Raw genomic sequence first — 20,929 nt, 5'->3', positions numbered from 1 at the left:
GGGAGGGGGGGAGGGGAGGTTCCCAGTTACAAGGAGAACTGACACTGATGTCTAGCTGGCTCATCGGTTACCAGGGAAACCAGCAGAGAAGCATGCCCCTCACTGCCCCTTTGGTAATTATCAGGTGGCGATGTTCTGATCTAAAGCTTAGAATAATCATAAGTTGGGGCTGGTGGCAAGTAAGTAGGCATTTACTGATTAGGCTGTGTTATTAAGAGGGAAGGTCAGTCAAGTGAGTAGGGTGCAGGTGAGGCAGGGACTAGTTGAGCAGGGGATGGACAGAGAGCAAGAGAACAGCCATCCTGGCTGCTCATCTCCCTGCACAGGGTAGGTCTTATGTTAAGTGTTCTTATCACAAAACATAATAATAAATAAGAGGGTGGGAGGAAACTTATACAGATGGAAGATAGGCTTTATGGCATTGATTGTGGTGGTGGTATCACCAATGTATACTTATCTCCAAACTCATCAAGTTGTATACATTAACTATGTACAGCTTTTTGTATGTCAAAAAATAATTTAAAAATAAAATAAAAAGAGCAACTCAGCAACAGACTCACTAAAACTGAAATTTCACTGAATGTTGTGTTTCATAGCAGTCAAGAGAGCCATTACAGGGGCTCGGAGATCATTTGGTGAGTCAGCTTGTCTGTCAAACACTTGCTGAAAAACAAGACATCACAGAAGAGCCCAGGGTTGCTTCCACAGCTAATGTCCTGGGGGGACCACATGGACTCAGTTAAATTAAACCTTTAAAGATCTTTCCCAAGGTAAAAATGGATAAATGTCAACATATTAGGAAATATATGATTAGGGTTTAAAAATAATTAAAGCCATAATCCCTCAATTAGCATTTAAAAGAAAAACATAAAAGATGATTTACTGGTATGTTTACAAATTGACTGCTATTCGTAAAAAGAGCCATCTTTGAAAAGTGTGCAAAATATGATCTATCTTTCCTTCCGCCTCTTAACCCCAATGTTCTCTCTCCCCTTTCTTATACAATCTTCCCTCCCACTCCCATTCCTATTTCTCTCTCATAATCCTTATGTGTCTTTCTTTTATTCATGGCATCATCAATTTCCCTCTAGTACTGGGCTCTTGATTTCTCCTCATTATCCTAATTTTCTCTTACTTATTTTTTCTCCTTCCTTCAACTGCATATATATGGAATTTTGTATTGAGGTAATATATTTTAAAAGACTTAAAAGCTACATAATGCAATACGTTATTGATAAATATAAATAATTATATTCATGTATTATTGTTATTACTTGTGTATTTATTTTTTTAAATTGTACTTATAAATGTCTTATAAGACCTGCTATAGGGACTTCCCTGGCGGCACAGTGGTTAAGAATCTGCCTGCCAGTGCAGGGAACAGAGGTCTGAGCCTTGGTCTGGGAAGATCCCACATGCTGCGGAGCAACTAAGCCCGTGCGCCACAAATACTGAGCCTGTGCTCTAGAGCCCGCAAGCTACAACTACTGAGCCCGTGTGCTGCAACAACTGAAGCCAAGTGCGTAGAGCCCGTGCTCCGCAACAAGAGAAGCCACTACAATGAGAAGCCCGCTCGCCGCAACTAGAGAAAGCCCGCGCACAGCAACAAAGACCCAACACAGCCAAAAATAAAAATAAATAAATTTTAAAAATAAAATAAAAATTTAAAAGACCTGCTATAACTTTGAAGTTTATATTAGGTTTACTATGTACATGACTAATAATACTTTTTTTCTTTATATTACATACGAAAATTTTCAAACTCCTGCTATATGGTATTTAACATATTAATAACAAGAGTATTTTAGAAGTGTTGTATTGTACTGAACAATATTTCTGTAAGTAGAAGATTCCACTATTATGATAACCTATGTGGTAATATTTTCTCGACATCAGATATTAACATTAATATTTTTCTAACTCATGATTTTTTCAACATTGAAATACAGAGTAGGCCTTTCGTATTCCATTGGATTTCTGCAGAAAAATAACTGTCAATGATCTTACCATCTGGCACTTGTTGCAAGAAGTTATATATCATTACCTAATTTGAGTGCTATTTAGTCTGATAATGCCCACATACTTTTATTCACTGCTATTGCCATACAAAGATAGATATTATCTAATTTCTATTTCACCCCCTTTTCACTGTTGTGACCTTTACTGTTAATAACTATTTTTTAAATGTTTAGAAAACTCAAGTCTAAAAAAAAAAGTCTCATATATATTGTAGCTGTTTAAAGCCAAATTACCTAGCATGTATCCCATAACTCAGGTCACGCTTTGAGAAAGTAAATGCATTTGTGCTTGTCACCTTGTTCTGAAAGGTGGAGAAGTTAAAAATACCAACAGACATTTCATTTAAAGTGTTTTCAATAGGTTCTCGGGATCTACTAGTGATTAATATTTCATTTTCATTATAAACTTACTTCTCCTTATCCTTTTTTTATAAGAATAAAAGACATTACAAAAGGGTTTATTCATGTTAATTTGTAAAATATATTCATTTCATTTTAACAAATCCACATTCACTGATTAAAGAAAAGCATCAGTACCTTTCACATAAAAGCAAAGACTTGAAATCTGGAAAGAAATATTTTAATTAGTTTCTAAAAATTCTATTCAGTTCTCTAATGTGACTCATGGTCCATGCTATGCAGCTGGACCCTTAGAATTGTTTTAGGATTCATGATAACCTCCTGTTCCCGGTCCATAGATACCTGTCCACAGTCTCACTGCAGCCCACCTGATTCCATGGGCCAGCTGCTTCTCAGGTGTTTTGGTTTAAAATAATTTTGGTAGATACAGAGCCAAGGAAGGAAGAATACTCTTTCCTTTTAAAAGTAGTGTGATAACCATCTTTTACCAAGTAAGAGAAAGTAACAGAGTGTTCAAGAAGAACGAAGTCCAGTACTTACAGTTTCATTTGGTACCTCCTGATCACTAAGCACTTACCCGGATAATATCGTGCCAGGCCTGTGGCACTGCCAAACACCTGCCACAACAATGAAGGATCTTCCTCCCGATTTTTCTTGAAAACTTCATCTAAGGCGCTCGTCCAGTTGAGTTCATTTAACACAATTGTTGCTACCCCCCCCAAAATAAGAAAAATCAATTAATTCAAATTTGGAATTAATAATTGAACCTGTCTTCCTTTACTTGCAAAATACTGTTATACATTTTCATTGCTTTACCTATAAAAGCGCTCTAATCTGGTGGTAATCAAAAGTTTAGACATGGAATCATTTCTTCAAACACATGTTTATATGATGGTGTGGGACCTGTTCTGTGCTTTGTAGATGTTTAGAAGCACCTCTGCCCTCTACCCGCTAGAGGCCAGTAACATCCCCCCAGGTGTGACAAGCAAAACTGTCTCTAGACATGTCACATAACCCCTGGGGGGCCAAATTACTTTCTGTTGAGAACCACCGTGATGCATAAAACAGGCAGTATCAGAACTCTGCTGCTGGGAGGTATCTCTTGCACTGAGGCAGTTCTGAAGATGCTTACAAGGCACCTCATGACACAGTGTGACGACGACTGCCCTCAGTATTTTTTTTTTGGGGGGGTGGGGGGAGAAGGAAGGATTTATTACTTGTAGCAAGTAAGGAGAATACCAGGGATTTTCCCCAGAGCATTGTCTCCCCAAACAGCAAAACTGGGGCATTTTTAAGCTAAGGGTACATGCATATTCACGAAGGGGCTTGGGTGGTATATGCATATTCATGAAGGGGCTTGAGCAGAGGAGAATTCAGCATAGCTCAATATTGAGGATTCTCTGTGATACACTAACATAGTTTGGTCTGTTACCTGAATTAAACAAACAAACAAACAGATGTTTGTTACTGAGCATACTTTATTAACTGTGCTTATGTAACAACCAAAAATGCGTACATGTTGATAAAGAAAAACTCATTCAGAGGCTTGACAATATCAGTGTTAGAACTAAGAAGTGGCTGATACCTTATCACTACCTTTATGAACAATAATTTTCTTTTTTCTGGTTAGTTCAACTAATAACTAGAGCATGGTGCTAATAAGGGACAGGTCACTGATTTTGATACCTACTTATAGTGACCGACTGATCTGGGATAGGTATCACAACCATATGCCAGTCATTATAATGAAAGAGAAACAATGATAATGTGGGATATAACATGGGCTAAAATAGTATATAATTTATAATTATGGGCCTCCATGATCATAGCATCCTACGCCTAACGTATTAAAATTCTAATTGGCTTAGGATATTATTTTCCCTTTAAGCAAAAAAGATGACATAGATAATCTCATCTTTTTTAGAGGGGTCTTTATATGTAAAATATGCACCATGCCCACAAGCAGATTAGCAGATTGGGACACTCTGCATTTGAGGATCTATGACCAAGCCTCAATAGTGGACGTGAGCTTGGGATAAGGACTGGAGATACTGCTTAGCTCTTTCCATTCTTTTCTGTGACCACAGTAAGTAAAAGAAACAAATGTGATCATGGTTAGATCACACACAAGATTTTTTAAAGGGAAAAGGAAAAAGAGCTTCTATCAAGAAAGAGGCACAGCATATGTATTTATATTTTAAAGTTTATCATTTACCAAAAAATGAAAAGCAAGTATACTGTGAAATTGTTCTGGGACCAACATCTTCATGCATTTCTCATTACTGAAAACTAACGAGATTTTCATCTTTATGGATGTGATTACCTTCAAAAAGATCAGTTGTGTGTGTGAATATTCATGAGCTGGGTCAGATCCACAGTGCATCTGAGACACTAGTGAATTCATATTCCAAAGCATGATCCAATGAACACTGAGTGGCCAGTTATGTGAAAATTTATATTCACATAGATAACCTGAACTGATACTCACTATTCATGAATATTTATGGTACTATACAAAACATCACAGAAAAAGAGGGGCATCCTACCTTTTTTTAAACATTCATGAATTTTAAAGTAATATTCTACTCAGCAAAATAATCATGTTTATTTATGTTCCAGATAGTTAGAATAGATTGGGGATTAACGAAGTCTATCTCTTTAATTTCCTTGGCTTTTTAATTCACATTAAGCAACAACTGATATCTAATTATTTTTAATAAAGTTTTATTTGTTTACAGGGCTGCTAATTTTTTTCTCGTTTTATTTGATAACAATTACTAAGTATTAGGCTCTGATACAGTGATTGTGAATTGTACTTTTATGTACTCAGGGGAAAAAGTCAAGCTCTGGAATGTTCTTACCATCATGGTGATACGTTTTAAAATTGTAGTTTATATATTTGAAAATTGTCTTTCAGATAAGACATTGCAGAATGTTTTACTCAAAATTTGTTCATATGCAAATGAGCAAGGTTCATATATATTTTCAGAATAGACACTTGAATGATTTACTCAGAATGAAAGAAATGGTATTGTATATGTATCATATGAGCAAGGTTTATAAACTTGATGACAGTGTGAAGCAAGGAGTGAGGGTACAGATGCTTCCATTTGTCATTGTGTATTTATAGAGACGCTTGAGTGCAATCATTATTCTAATAGCCACAATTTTTATTGGAATGTCCACAAAAAGAAATCAAAATTCAAAGGATCCGCCACGCGAGTACAAAATTAGTGCCATCTCTTTAGAGGAGAGTTTGGCTGTAGTTGTCTATCAAAATGCACTGTCTTTAATCCAACAATTCTACTTCAAGGGATTTATACTATGTATAAAAACATAGTAAAACACCAAAACTAGAAGGTAAAATAAATTGCTACGATAGGAAATTCTTTTTCTTAAATTATATTAAAAGCAGCTAAAAATGTAAAAGAAAACATGTAAAACATCAAAGCAAATAAGTATGAATACCATTTTAGATCGTTCTTGGTGATTTGGCTATACTTTTTGGATCCACATTATGAACTACATTTGACTAATAAATATATATTACTTAGGTATCCTATAATAAGCAGATTTTCATCTTCTTAACCTTCTAAAAATTAAATACCTAATCCAGGATTACTAAGGTGCCCAACAATTCCCCATTTCTACTTTATTAGCATAACTCAGGAAAAACAATAATGAAATAACTGGGTCATTTGCAGATGGTGGCATAATAAAACTAATGCAGAATACTGCCCATGCTAAAAGTTTAAAAATGCAATTATTTTTCTGTAAGGCACAGTCTTTATACAAATGTCTAGAGCAAAAAATAAAAATTCGAAGGATTTTATTTAATTGCAGAAACACTTGCATAAACTAGTAGCCGAATAATATTTGTTAAAATAATTCCAGAATAAGTGATCTTTTTAAAAGGACTTGAAATAGTTCTTGGCCACAAATAAAACTTTACCTTTTATTTGGACAGATATACTCAAGAATATGGGTAATAGTTCTGACTGGTTTTCCATAAATCGTTAGGCAGTGTTTAAAATTACATCGTATTTAAGTTTCTCAATTATATACTGGATACGTATTGCATTATTTAATATACTGTATACTATACTCATCCATGTCCTCCTTCTCTACCTCCTAAAATAGTAATGTTCTACATTCACACATTCAAACTTCTAATGTCTTGCTTGAATGGAGTACATGAGTGTACACAGAAATTCATGAGTGGCTTCCACTTTTTTCTCTGTGTAAGACAAACTGGTCAATCGTGATCTAGCCTTGAACCTACTGCCAATTACTAATGAACTTAGCTAAGTGTCTTATGACTTCTTTCAGAGTAAAATTAGTCCTCATCTTCTGTCAACTTTTAAGAAATGAAGATTTTTATCTTTGTTTGAAAATTAGAGTTTGTGAAAATAAGTTTTTCATAGATATCCAAGGCTAAGCTTATTAAAAGCAGTGAATGCTGGGAAAGCAAACCTTGACTTTCGGGCCTCTATTCTGAATGGTATAACAGCATTTCACCGATAATTGATTCAGAACACCAAGCATATGTCTCTATTCTTCTACTTAGTTTTCAGAAACAGGGCCTTGATGTTCAGCAGTTCTCTGTTTTGGAGGATTCTTTTGTTCAATCTGGCTTCTCAAGGGAAGAAAGAAAAATCTAATTTGTAACAGCACAAAAGAAGCACCTTACATTTGCTGCTAATTCTTCTAAAATACGTGACATATCTGTATCTCACTTATGACATGAATACAGAATTGCTGACAAGTTAGGAATCCAATTTTCTCCTGTAAATTTCAGCCATGAAGGGTTGCACTATTGCTCCCTTTTAAGTCTGAGTACATTTTGTTGACTTATTCAGGGTTCTGGGCCTCACCATGCATTGAAGGCACTATATAACTATCTGAAAAACTTTAAGGTTATTTATAACGTCAGCTACGGCTTTGAAATGAAGTGGAAATATGCTAGTAAAAAGAAGAGAAACATATTTTTTATGATTCACTTAAAATACAAAATAACTTTGACAAGTCTGCATCAAAAAATACATTTTACACAACATAAAGTAGCTTTGACAGATCTTTGATAAGCTCTGTAAATCTTAAAGCTATGTAAAGGGACTGGATACTAAAAATTATTTTTAATAGTAAATATGATACAATTAAATAATTAAAACAAGAGAATTGTCCAAAATATTTACTACACTATTTCCATTTAATAATACCATTCTATTATCATAGCCTTTCATTAAGATAAAACTAGCTAAACTATTGCCACTGATAACAAATGAAATCAGGAATTTTTTAAGAACTTACTGTGTGCCAGCAGTTGTGTTAACCATTTTGTATGCATTATCTCACTTAACTAAATATGACACTTTGAGTGAGATACTCATATTATCTTTTTTTAGATGACAAAAACAAAACCTATTTTTAGATGATAAAAATAAAAGGGCATGCAATTTGTTAAAAATCATACAGTAAGAGCTGTAGAGAGAGCACCCAAATAAGTCATATTCCAAGATTCTTACTGTTTTATGAGCTATTTATTATTTCTAAGCTTTCATTATATGTGTAGCTCTGATTTAGAATTTTAAATCTGAAAAAAGTAAAAATCACCTATGCCTTTGTAACAGTGTTTCTCAACTGAGAGAGATATTCCTTCCCAGGGGACATTCAGCAATGTCTAGAGACATTTTTGATTATCAAGACTGGTGGGAGCCTACTGGCATGTGGCAGGCAGAGGCCCGAGATGCTCTAAATATCCTACAATGAACAGGACAATCTCCACAACAAAGAATCACCAGTTCAAAATGTCAATAGTGCCCAGGTTTACAAACTTTGCTCAAGTACAACTATAAACACAAGACAATTAATCTGCTTTGTAAAAAGCAATATTCCCAACGAATACTGTCAACAAAAAGCCACAACAAAACTTCAAACCGAAAGTTGATACATTTAAAAAACATTATTGTTTCATATTAAATTATGTCAATATTTCAGGCTACATTTTGACACCCTTTGGGTGGAGCAAATTTTCATTTTCGTCCCCAAAATTCTAACATGTTATTCTCATACCTGAGCAAGTAAGTAGGATTTCAAAGCTACTTTTTAGTGCCATTAAATGTCATCCCTCCCCATCTCCTGGCTTTTGGACATTCACAGAATATTAGAGTTTTGCTTTTTTTTTTAAAGATTCAACACTGTGTGATTCTAAACTAAATTTTATCTTTATAGCAAATGTTCACTTTATCCCATAGTATATAAGGTAGTCATTAAAGGAGTTGCATTTAGCCGGTGAGCTGAGCCAGATGTCACTAACTTTATTCATCAACCTTAATCTCGAAAAAGAAAAATGTTAATAAGAACAAACCCACTGATCCAATTAAGCACACAGACAAAAAGAAGCCACTTTAAGGACTAGACAGTGTGCATAAATATTAAAATGAACAAATCTTTTCAGTGGATTTGGCTAAAGGAATCTCACCTAATCCCAGTGTAAATGAAAGATTAATAAAGCACAGGGAGATGGGAAGACCAAATCTAATCTCTCTAATCATGACTTTGGCACCAGCATCCACCTCCCATTGAGGACAGGAGAACAGAAGGCTCCAGGACACATGTGGGCCCTGATGAGGAGACGAGCCTTATTCCTACCATTAATTAGGTACAAATATTAAAAGGCCGTTGTCCTTGTCAATTCTCTAAGGCCCGTATTACTGAGATATTTGGTCTCACTCCCTATATCTTTAGTTTCCCAGCACATAAAAGGAGCTCAGGAGAAACCACTTTATTACTACAGAAAATAAGAATAATGCAAGGGGAATAGGAGACACTAGGACCCAATGTCATATTTATTAATTGAAGGAAGCCTTACATAGAAAAACAGTTTCTTTTTACATCTTGGCATATTATTTAGTCAGTTATTTTCTTTTACTTGAACAATAACACATTTCTTTTATATACAGCAACTAGAGTATAACACTGTATAATTTGTAAATGTAAGGCTGAAATTTACAGTGATTACCTGAGGAAGACAATACAATTTTTTCCACTGATATGACTTCACAATGTCATTTTCATCATAAGTGTGACTATTTGTAATTAAATTGTTAAAAGAAAAATTGTTAAACATCTATTTCTATATATTAGAGCAATACTTCAGTAAACACAGAGCCTACTAAATTCTGAACAAATGAAAAACAGCCAAAAATGCTCTAAACATTTTTTAAATTTAAACTTTCAAAAGGGAAATAAAATATATGAGTTTAAAAAAGAAATCAGAAACTATGAGAACATAGAAATGAAGTTGGAAGCCATATAAGAATAAATATGTAATTAAGCCCAAATATAAAGGACTCCAAACTGAGGTTTGTTTGTTTTTTAAAATGCCTAATTATCATGCTGGTGATTCTTTTTCCTTTAAATAATTGGCATTTAAGAATTCAGTATATGCGGGCTTCCCTGGTGGCGCTGTGGTTGAGAGTCCGCCTGCCGATGCAGGGGGCGCGGGTTCGTGCCCCGGTCCGGGAAGATCCCACATGCCGCGGAGCGGCTGGGCCCGTGAGCCATGGCCGCTGGGCCTGCGCGTCCGGAGCCTGTGCTCCGCAACGGGAGAGGCCACAACAGTGAGAGGCCCGCGTACCGCAAAAAAAAAAAAAAAAAAAAAAGAATTCAGTATATGCATATATGTAGTATAGGCAAAGACTATTCTTACTTACTGCCCTCCCACTGAAAGGCCGTGTGTCTTTGTGCCAGAAGTATCCATTTCACCTTGGGAAAGCATTTTATTTTCTCTAAACCTCATTTTCCTCACCTGCACAATGGGGATAATAATAGTGTCTGCCTCACAGATCTGTGCTGAGGATTACAGGTACTTAGAACATCTTCTGTCACTTAGTAACTGCACAATAAATGCTACCTACCCTTATCATTATCATTATTTTCTTATTTACCTCTTAATACTCAGCATTTACTATATTTATTTATTTATTTATTTTGCGGTACGCGGGCCTCTCACTGCTGTGGCCTCTCCCGTTGCGGAGCACAGGCTCCGACACGCAGGCTCAGCAGCCATGGCTCACGGGCCTAGCCGCTCCGTGGCATGTGGCATTTTCCCAGACCGGGGCACAAACCCGTGTCCCCTGCATTGGCAGGCGGACTCTCAACCACTGTGCCACCAGGAAAGCCCTACAATATATATTTTTAAACATCTTAATGGAGCCGTTCTGACTGTGCTGCTAAAATGCTAGGATGAGTGATGTAAATCTAGCAGCCTCTTTCCTCAAGGGACCTTTCCTCTTACCTCGGTCCTAAGTTAATGTCCAACCACACTACTTAATTTTCTTATTATATATCGCATGAATAAAATAGCATGTTAACCTTTCCAAACCATTTACTGATACACTGTTTCAAGAGAAGGCAAAAATGAAAACACAAATTCTCTAATGATAGCATTTAATGTACTGTATAATTTCAGTAGAGATAATTTTTACTATAGAATATTCTCAGCACTCCTGAAATCAAACCACGCTGGTGATTGTGGCCTTGAAAACAGCAGAGACACACTAAAATTCTGGCAGAAGATATTAAATTATATAAGACCTAATATACATACCAGACACAACACAGGCACATGTACACACACACACAGAATGGTGTACACACAGTTCTGTTAAAGCAGAGAGGAAACTCTGGCCGAGAATTACAGACCAAATTAGATATGGGAAATCTCTTGCCTTTGCTCTGAGACTGCCTAACTGCATAGGGAATTTAGTGTCTACATACAAATCTGGACTGCTGAATTCATAAAGAAGGATCAAAAAGTACTGGAGCTGACTAATGAGATACGGCTGCAGGATAACAAGGCTCCTGGGGGCAAGGGTGATACTGTCAGTGAGGCACACACTGCTTAGTACTTAAGGGGTTGTGTCAACTAGTTTTAGAACAAAGAGTTGCCTGGTGATTTTAAGATGGAAAGATCAGATGCACTGAAACACAGTACATAGCAGATAGCTATAATCAAGAAGAACAATCGCTTGGTTTAAACACCATGCACTGCTTCAGAGTGAAAATAAACACAAAACAAATCTAAGAAATTGAACTACAGGTTGTTACTTAACAGAGTCATGTTCCATAAAGGTATGGATGAAATCTAACACCATATCTAAGACAACATGAGGTTAGTATCCTTACATCTCTGCTTGCACATGAATAAAGAATTGTCATATGCCTATAAGCATACATGCATGCAGAGCACTCATAACTTACTATTTTTACAAATAGACACCTACATATAAAAAGAAAAAACAAATACATCAACTATTTCAGTTTTCAGGATGCTTACAACATAGTGACCATGATTTGTTCAGGTTTTAATGTATTTATTACAGTTATTGACATGTTAAATTTATATTTAACAGTCCTAGCTACTGCCCAGTTCAACAAATACCTTAATAAAGAAATAATTCTTTTTCTATTCTAATAAATCATGTAGTTTTAATTTTCATTCATAGCTTAATATCCCATAAAAGTTTAAATGTATCACTCAAATTGTTTGAAGAAGCTCAAGTTATTCTGACATAGCTTTAAAATATTATAAAGGATTCAATACCTGGTCAAAACAAATACTCTGCACACAAGCTTTTAAAAATGGCTTAAAGGTTTTTGATCTGACGAAATATCATAAGAGATGGTAAGTGACCAGGTCACGTTGGTTCTAGCTCTGTGTCTATCTTCTCTCACTCCAAGGCCAAACTCACTTAGGTCTCTCACAACAACCTTTAAATAGTCTCCCTCCAATTTCAGCTCACTTTCAGCCATTCTTCCCACTACTGCCACAGAATTCTACTTGGCAAATGCCCTCCCTAATGAAAAGTCTTCAGTTAGACTCCATGAAAGTTGGTCTTTTATGATTGCTTCTACCCCATCTTCCAACCTCCTCTCCCACTGCTCTCCGTATCAACAGAATGGCTGTAGGATCTAGTGTGATATTTCAAGGACAGAATCTCACACAGTTTTCCTGCCACACCAAAATATCCAAACAGAAACATATGGCATAAAAGGAATACTGTGACATTAAAAGTGGTTTGGGTCTTTTTACTGTAATAGATGGAATTTTAGAGAGGGGAAGATCTATTTCCAGCACTGTATTCAATCATTCAAAGCACATTAATAACCCTTGACTAGACTCTTGGAGTTAAACTCATATAAATTGTGATTAAAAAAAATTGTGATCATTCTTCTCAAATTGCTCTAAATCTAATAGAGAAAGAGAGATAAATCAAAGCATCTTACATCCAATTTTGCTTTTGTATCGTAGGCCCTATTAACAACATTACTGCCTTCCAGAAGCTAAGTAAATGTTCTGAGGGTCAGGGGAAGGAGTGGTGGTCAGAAAAGACTTCCTGAAGGAGGTGGTACAGACAGTTTTTTGTTTTTTTGTTTTTTTGCAGCACGCGGGCCTCTCACTGTTGTGGCCTCTCACTGTTGTGGCCTCTCCATTGCGGAGCTCCTCTCCCACTGCTCTCCGTATCAACAGAATGGCTGTAGGATCTAGTGTGATATTTCAAGGACAGAATCTCACACAGTTTTCCTGCCACACCAAAATATCCAAACAGAAACATATGGCATAAAAGGAATACTGTGACATTAAAAGTGGTTTGGGTCTTTTTACTGTAATAGATGGAATTTTAGAGAGGGGAAGATCTATTTCCAGCACTGTATTCAATCATTCAAAGCACATTAATAACCCTTGACTAGACTCTTGGAGTTAAACTCATATAAATTGTGATTAAAAAAAATTGTGATCATTCTTCTCAAATTGCTCTAAATCTAATAGAGAAAGAGAGATAAATCAAAGCATCTTACATCCAATTTTGCTTTTGTATCGTAGGCCCTATTAACAACATTACTGCCTTCCAGAAGCTAAGTAAATGTTCTGAGGGTCAGGGGAAGGAGTGGTGGTCAGAAAAGACTTCCTGAAGGAGGTGGTACAGACAGTTTTTTGTTTTTTTGTTTTTTTGCAGCACGCGGGCCTCTCACTGTTGTGGCCTCTCACTGTTGTGGCCTCTCCCATTGCGGAGCACAGGCTCCGAACGCGCAGGCTCAGTGGCCATGGCTCACGGGCCCAGCCGCTCCACAGCATGTGGGATCTTCCCGGACCGGGGCATGAACCCGTGTCCCCTGCATCAGCAGGCGGACTCTCAACCACTGCACAACCAGGGAAGCCCCAGACAGTTTTAAAGAAGAGTGGAGAAGTGGTAGGAGAGCTGGATGACTAATTCAGTGAATGCCCTGTGCAGAACAAAGAGGCAAAGAAAAAAGAAAAAAGGCACAAGGCATTTCAGGAGCTCGATGTTCTTCAAAATGGTTGAATGAAAGAGGAATATGGAATAAGGCAGCCAAGATAAGATTAGAGACACACTGTTATGATGATCCAGCAGTACTAAACACAAAATAATTTTATTCTGAGAATTACAGAAAGCCATGTAAGCTAAAGTATGAAATAATCATATTTGCTCTTGAGTCTTCACTCAGAAGCCAGCATGGAAAAATACTGAAAGTAGATTGGAAACAAGCCAGATGTGAATGGGGAAGACAAGACAGAAAACTAGTACGGTCAGGCTGGCGAGGAATGACAATGGTCTGAACTAAAAAAGCAGTGCTGGACGTGGGGAGTGGAAGGAGATTAAAAAGATGTTGGGGAGAAATAATCTACAGACCACAGTGACAGATGGTGGGAAGGGGAAAAGAGGAGCCCTGGTTTTCTGGCTTGGGCCTGGATGATACTATTAACAAAGATATGAACACTGGAGGAGGGACATATTTGAAGATATCAGTGTCATAATGAGTGGTGCCTGTGCCATTTAATCCATTGAAAAAGGTTATCCAAAAGGTATTTAGAGAAATGAATCTGCAGCTTAGCCATGAATCCATATGGACGAATCGGATTTGGAAGTCACTGTTTCAGTGACAGTCAAAACTGTTTGAAGGATGTTCACGGTATTGACATTAATAAGCTCCACAGATCCTTAAGTACTGAAGCGGCTTTACTTCTCTGAGAAACACTGCCGAAAGGAAATAATGTGGACCTAACTCTCATAAACAAGAACACCTTTTCCCATGAGAAGTAATCAGCATAGCATGCTTTAATATGTACCTACTGTTTTCATTTAACAAAAACAGCAAAATGTGCCTTTCGAATATAATTTTCACAACTGCATTAAAATAAATGCACTGAATACAAATTCAGTTTATCTATGCCTGACTCACAGTCCATCAAGAAGAGATAATATGAAAAGATACTGGAACCAATAAAAACCCATTATCTTCTAATGCATTGTTTTGAATTTTGCCTTTTTAAAAGAGTTACTGACTTAAATCAAGTACCCAGGGATACAATGCCTGAAACTCTTGCATGTAGAGCACTTTAACTAATGCTTGCTGTGTACTTGGAGAACAAGCAATTTCCCTTCTGCTCGGTTAGAATGATGAGGTAATCTATTGTGCCTTTACACTTACACAGAGCCCCACAAGACTGAAGCTCAACGATTACATGGTCTTATAAGACCATAAAGTTCTACCACAGGAGTCGTATACGTATTTAAAAAAACACTTCAAATTGCCGACTACGCACTTCTTTCCATCATTGTGTGGCTCTCTTCTGCAATTCACTTGCACCTTTGACTTTCGGAAATGATTTAAACCTGAATCAGTAGCTCTAAAAGCACAAACACCCTCATTCATCAGAAGTACAAGAGCGACAAGATTTAATTACTTAGAAACATCTTAGGTATTTATTCCTAAAAATGAAACTTCAATTGGCCTTTCAATAAAATTTAATATCAGAAGGTAACATACAGATAAAGACTTTAAGTCTTCTATTTCATAAAACATCAATGTTAAAAGGTAATAAGCTCAATTTAATTTTAAACACATAGTTACCATACTCTAATATAAACATGGATGGTTTATTGAAATGAATTTTACCATTCTTTTCAATAAGTGTTTTCTTTGACATTAATCTTTTTCACGATTTTAAAACAAGCCTTTACTTTCTTGTCACTTTGTGTTCCGCATCAAACGCATAGAAGCCAGAATCTTTTACATTATTTGTGTTTCTCTGGCCTTCCAAATAAATTTGAAGTAAAGCCTTTTCTTTTTTTTTCTTAGTGAAATTCTTTTATATTTATTCTACTAAAGTATCAATCATTTCTTGCCCTTTCACCTCCTACTCCTAAATGTGACACCTGCAACATTTTTTCTTTAAAACCAAAAGCCTGTGCATTTTATTGTTTAACTATTTTTGTACTTCTTTTTTTCCATTTTTAAAATTGCCTACCCTTACACAAGGTAGCGATACCTTCTTAGACAAGAATGTAGGGATGTATGTGTATGTGTGAATCACTATGGGCACCAGATCATATTATTCAATTCTCTATTTAAAATGATACATGTTATGGGGATATATGTATATGTATAGCTGATTCACTTTGTTATAAAGCAGAAACTAACACACCATTGTAAAGCAATAATACTCCAATAAAGATGTTTAAAAAAAATGATACATGTTTATGCTACACTTAACCAATAACATCCAATTAATTCTTTTAAAAGCATTTAGTTATAATAGCTCTTCTAGACACTGCAAAAACTTCACATAACTATTTTTTAGTGAGGACAAATAACTTTTTATGCTTTTGGCAAGTGCAAATATAATGAGATTAAGACTGAATTTTATGTTTCTTTGTAATATTCTGAGATTTCCCCTAGGTGCACATTTATTCCCTTGCTTCCAAAGGTATGCCTAGTGATCTTTTCTACTATTGGAACCCATCTTACTAATCATTTCCAAGAAAATTTTCTTATTCAAAAACCATTTTAAAAATCTCATCTTATTGTCTAGAATTTAGCATCTTTTATTAAAGTTAATAAATCTTTCATGGTTATTATCAGTTTTTTGGAGCATAAAGATGTGTTCATTAAAATGAAAACTTCTCTGAAACCAATGAACATTGTTTATGCCCATTTCTAAACAACTCTCTTTTTTCCCTTAGGTCAGAATAAGTTGAAATTTATGCTATCAACATCAAAATATAGACTATGGAAGCATATTTTTATCTGAAATTTGATTCAATGAACAGCTTACTGAAAAGAGTTCTATATTTGATTGATAGACATATATGAAATGTATGTATCTGTACATTTATGCAAAGTAAAATGGGGATTTTTAAATGGTATTCTAAATATTTGAATTTTCAGCATACTTCACACAAAGGTGTTTTTTTTTTTCAGATTACTGTTTTTATTTTGGATCAAGACTCATGCCCTTAACCTTTTCACACTTTTTCTCACAAATGCTTTATTGTCATTTTCTAAGAAGAGCTCATGATTTTAATTTTTGAAATGTAGACAACTTGTAATTATGATTTTTGATATGTATAAATCAGTCAAGACCATGGGTTTGTGGATAAGTTTTTGAAGTAAAGCAGAATTAAACTATTTGGCACTATTTTACATTGAAATGTAGACCTCACTATTTATACCAAACACACAAATGTAGATGCAGACACAATAAATGTGTAAATGTAATATTCCTATATAAGACTCTGAACAAGGGAGATTCTTAAGTATATAACATTACATAAATAAAGTTGTAGTAACTATATGCTAACATAACTTTTGAAAATCAAAAAGGAGAAAACAACTATGTACCACTGTATGTTACCAAAAGAATTTGAAGTTGGAAATTAATAATGTCTTGGTCAGAACAGAATTCTTAACTTTCACTGTTAAGAGCTCCCATGCCCTTACTACTAGAGAAGGTCTGAACTAAGTACGGCCAAAATCTAAGGGAGGCAGATCAGATGATGGGCCACACACAACTTCTAAATTATTTACCCAGAAATTCAACAAATGAGCACCAGTAAAATGCCAAATGAGAGACTGAACTCCTAAGACAAATGAAAATCTATAAGTTCCAAAATATAACTTCTAAATAAGGTAACGTTAAATTGAAAATCAGCAAGGTGTATAATATTCCTATTTGACTGCAAGCCTGTAGTTTTTTCAATTTTCATTAGAATTTTATGCTGCATCATAAGAATTAATGGAAAATATTTAAATTAAGGTGAGTATAACAATGCCATAATTATAGTAATGGTATTATAATATACGGTCCCCTGTAATGTAAAAATGTTATATTTTATTGACCATATACAGTATATACATATAAGTATATACTTTATAGCCTACTAACCCAGGTTAAATTCAAATCTCCTCATTTGAGTATGTACTCTAGCCTAGTCAATTTTATTTTCTCATAAATTATAAGCAGTACAGTTGTATCAGTGGGAGGGTAGTTAACATTAAATACTGTGGATAATGGTTTACTTTTGAGTTTTATAAAACAAACTGATAAATTGGAGACTATCATTTCAACATGTAAGATTTATGAATTTTTATAATACTTTGCTGACTTGGAAATGAGCAAAAATGTAGATTTTAAAGTGTCAGAGTCTAAAATCAATCTAATATCCAACCTCCTAGGAGAGTAAGCAGTGAGCTTTAGTTTTCCCTGTCATATTTTTAAAATCTGGATTAAAGAGAAAGAGAAAAAGAACGAAAGATTGAGAATAAGCGAATGGAAGTGAGATTTATTTTGTAGCTCTAGAGAAATCTGTTTGATAAAGGCTTTATGACTTGCCAAATATTAAGTCTTTACTTTTATTTTGGAGACAAAACTTTTAGATTGAAATTTTCAGTTTTAAATATTTTGGGAAAAAATCCTGAGAAAGAGAGAAAGCCATATTAGTCATTTTATAAATAGAACGATGATGTAAAGATATGTAGATGAATAGCGGTATTTTAGGAAGAACTGTTAGGTAGAACTATTAGAATATTATTTGTTCTGTAAAAGTGTGTGTGTGTGTGTGTGTGTATTTATATGCATATTATATATATGCACATGCATATGATTTCAGTGGGTTAAACATCAAAGTAGTTTGTTTGCCTGTATCTTTTTCTCACTCATCCTACAAACCCATAGCTTATCAATGATGGAATCCAAGTGGGGAAGAGGGATAGTGTCTGTAGTATTTGCTCATTCAACCCAGGGATGTAGACTGATGGAGGTTCCTTCTATGTGGTTCTGCCCATCTGATCTTGGGGCAGGAAGAGAGTTCCAGAGAGTCTAATTCTGGCAATTTTAAATCCACCAGCTTGAAAGTCACAAATATCACTTCCACCATAACCCATTGGATAGCACTAGCCATGTCACCCTACCCTGTTGCAGGTGGGAAAAGATGTGTAATTCTCCTACATGTCTACAAGAGAGATTCAGATACAGTTGAGCAATGCAATCTGTACTAATCCTTGTCATATAGCACACCACACTGAGAAGGTGTATTGGTAAAATGATGGTTTTTAATTTCATTAAAAAAGAAAAACATTAAACTAGACAGTATTGGCTTCTCTTTTAATAATAATTTATGGAGAATAACACAAGAGGAACAACCTAATAAAAGACAGACAGTCAGGAATGCTTTGTAATGATCTGTAGAATAAGGTTCCATGGAGAAGACTGTTCTGAATGGAGTAGAAGGCTGGTTTTGATCAAGAGCAGAGAAAAGGTTGGACACATATTGAAATTCTTGAAAGGCAGAACGAATATTATGATTATGCTACTATGTGACATACAGCCCTAATAACTAGTCTTTGTACCTAAGTCTTAATGCTTACTATATATAATTTATACTATATATAGTCTACAATACTATAATACACTAAAATACACGAGTTCCAATTACTCAACAGTCTTATCTTTATTTTTATATTCTGATTTTCTTATATTTGCTGTATAAATTAATGCTAGTTACACAATTAGATCATCATAATTTAGGGCTCTGTATACATATTTTCAGACTTTTTTAGAATACATAAAAATAGAGATCACTTCTAACCTCAGCCATCCTTTTTGAGAGAGAGAGGAACAATATACTTAATGCCCTATGAGTAAAACATACTTAATCCCAGATATCTACAGTAAATTCTACTCATTCATAAGAATTGGCTTTATGGTAGCAAGAATGTTTTGTGTTTATTATTGTATGTGTAGTAAACTTAACTGAACTTGAAAGACTGAAACCTTATGAACTCTAAAATATATTAATTTATTACACAAAAGGAGACTGTAAATTAGTAACTTAATGATCTTTAAAGTAAATATGCTTTCATATTCAAATTTTCAGATTCACAATCTATTCATTAAAATATTAAAACGTATCTCAAAACTAGCAACAAAAATTCATGTTCCCAAGCTACTTACTATGATACCATAATGACCCTGACCAAAGAGCTATGAAAAGAAACTAATCAATATCAAATATTTCTAACTTACTTAATTTGGATTAAAATAAATTTAATTCTATAATTCATTAATATTTATTGAAACATTTATTTTTCTTAACTCAATGAATGAAAAGAAGATGTATATATGTACGCAATTCCATATTAAGAACTTCAGTGGATGACAATATTTTCATTAGACTTAGAGAAAAATAATTTATACAAAATTAATACATTTTCTTAGGAAAATAAAACCTGCTGATATACAAAATAGATTTTAGTTTAACATTAATCTAGGGGTAGTCTAATTATTTTATATGTTTTTAAAATTTTCAAAATAGTCCTTTGAGGCAAGTATGATATGTATTAGATTAGTCTTACAAATGGCAACTTTGTCATATTTTGCTAAAGTTCTGTTTATCTAAATATTCACTGACAGGGCTTCCCTAGTGGCGCAGTGGTTAAGAATCCGCCTGCCAATTCAGGGAACACAGGTTCAAGCCCTGGTCCAGGAAGATCTCACATGCTGCAGAGTGACTAAGCCCATGTGTCACAACTACTGAGCCTGTGCTCTAGAGACCGTGAGCCACAACTACTGAGCCCGTGCACCACAACTACTGAAGCCCGTGCACCTAGAGCCCATGCTCTGTAACAAGAGAAGCCACCGCAATGAGAAGCCTTTGTATTGCGACAAAGAATAGCCCCCCGCTCGCCACAACTAGAGAAAGCCCGCGTGCAGCAACGAAGACCCAACTCAGCCAAAAATATTTAAAAAAAAAAAATTCACTGATGTATCACCAACTTTCCTTTTATAATTTTAAATTTTAATTCTTATCCCTTAATTTTTAATTTTTGGTACCATTCTCAAAGGCTATCCAATGTACTCCATATACTGTATAACTTCTTCCTTGACTTTTTCTACTTTGGAAAGTCTTTCAATAATGTACAAAAACAACCCACAGGCTCTTTTTGAAAATAACAAATATTAGACAATAAACTGAATAAATTTGGACACCTATGACAAGATTTTAACAACAGGACTTGGGTTCAAAAAACAAGATGTGATGGAAGTGAAATACAAATAAACAAATATGATCACTGACTTTACTGAAACCAAAATAAATAAAAAGCATTCTGCATCAAAATGATTATACATGTAACACTTGTATGATCTTTTAAATTATAGACGGTTACCATTCAGTTACACCAAT

The 20,929-nt window shown here is 35.0% G+C and overlaps 1 protein-coding gene across 1 annotated transcript in view; it reads right to left on the bottom strand.

Moving 5' to 3' along the window:
- CACNA2D1 (calcium voltage-gated channel auxiliary subunit alpha2delta 1) overlaps window positions 1-20,929 on the bottom strand; it is a gene marked incomplete at its 5' end in the record, with an annotated part of 180,611 nt that overhangs the window by 139,687 nt on the left and 19,995 nt on the right. The window contains one exon of the mRNA XM_007467043.1: window positions 2,956-3,087. Coding sequence (XP_007467105.1) covers window positions 2,956-3,087 — 132 coding nt within the window. The remainder of the gene's footprint in view (window positions 1-2,955; window positions 3,088-20,929) is intronic.

The sequence above is a fragment of the Lipotes vexillifer genome, unplaced genomic scaffold, assembly GCF_000442215.2.
Source record: "Lipotes vexillifer unplaced genomic scaffold, Lipotes_vexillifer_v1.1 scaffold247, whole genome shotgun sequence".
NCBI classification, from domain to species: Eukaryota; Metazoa; Chordata; class Mammalia; order Artiodactyla; family Lipotidae; genus Lipotes; species Lipotes vexillifer.
This window is presented reverse-complemented; position numbering and strand designations above follow the sequence as displayed.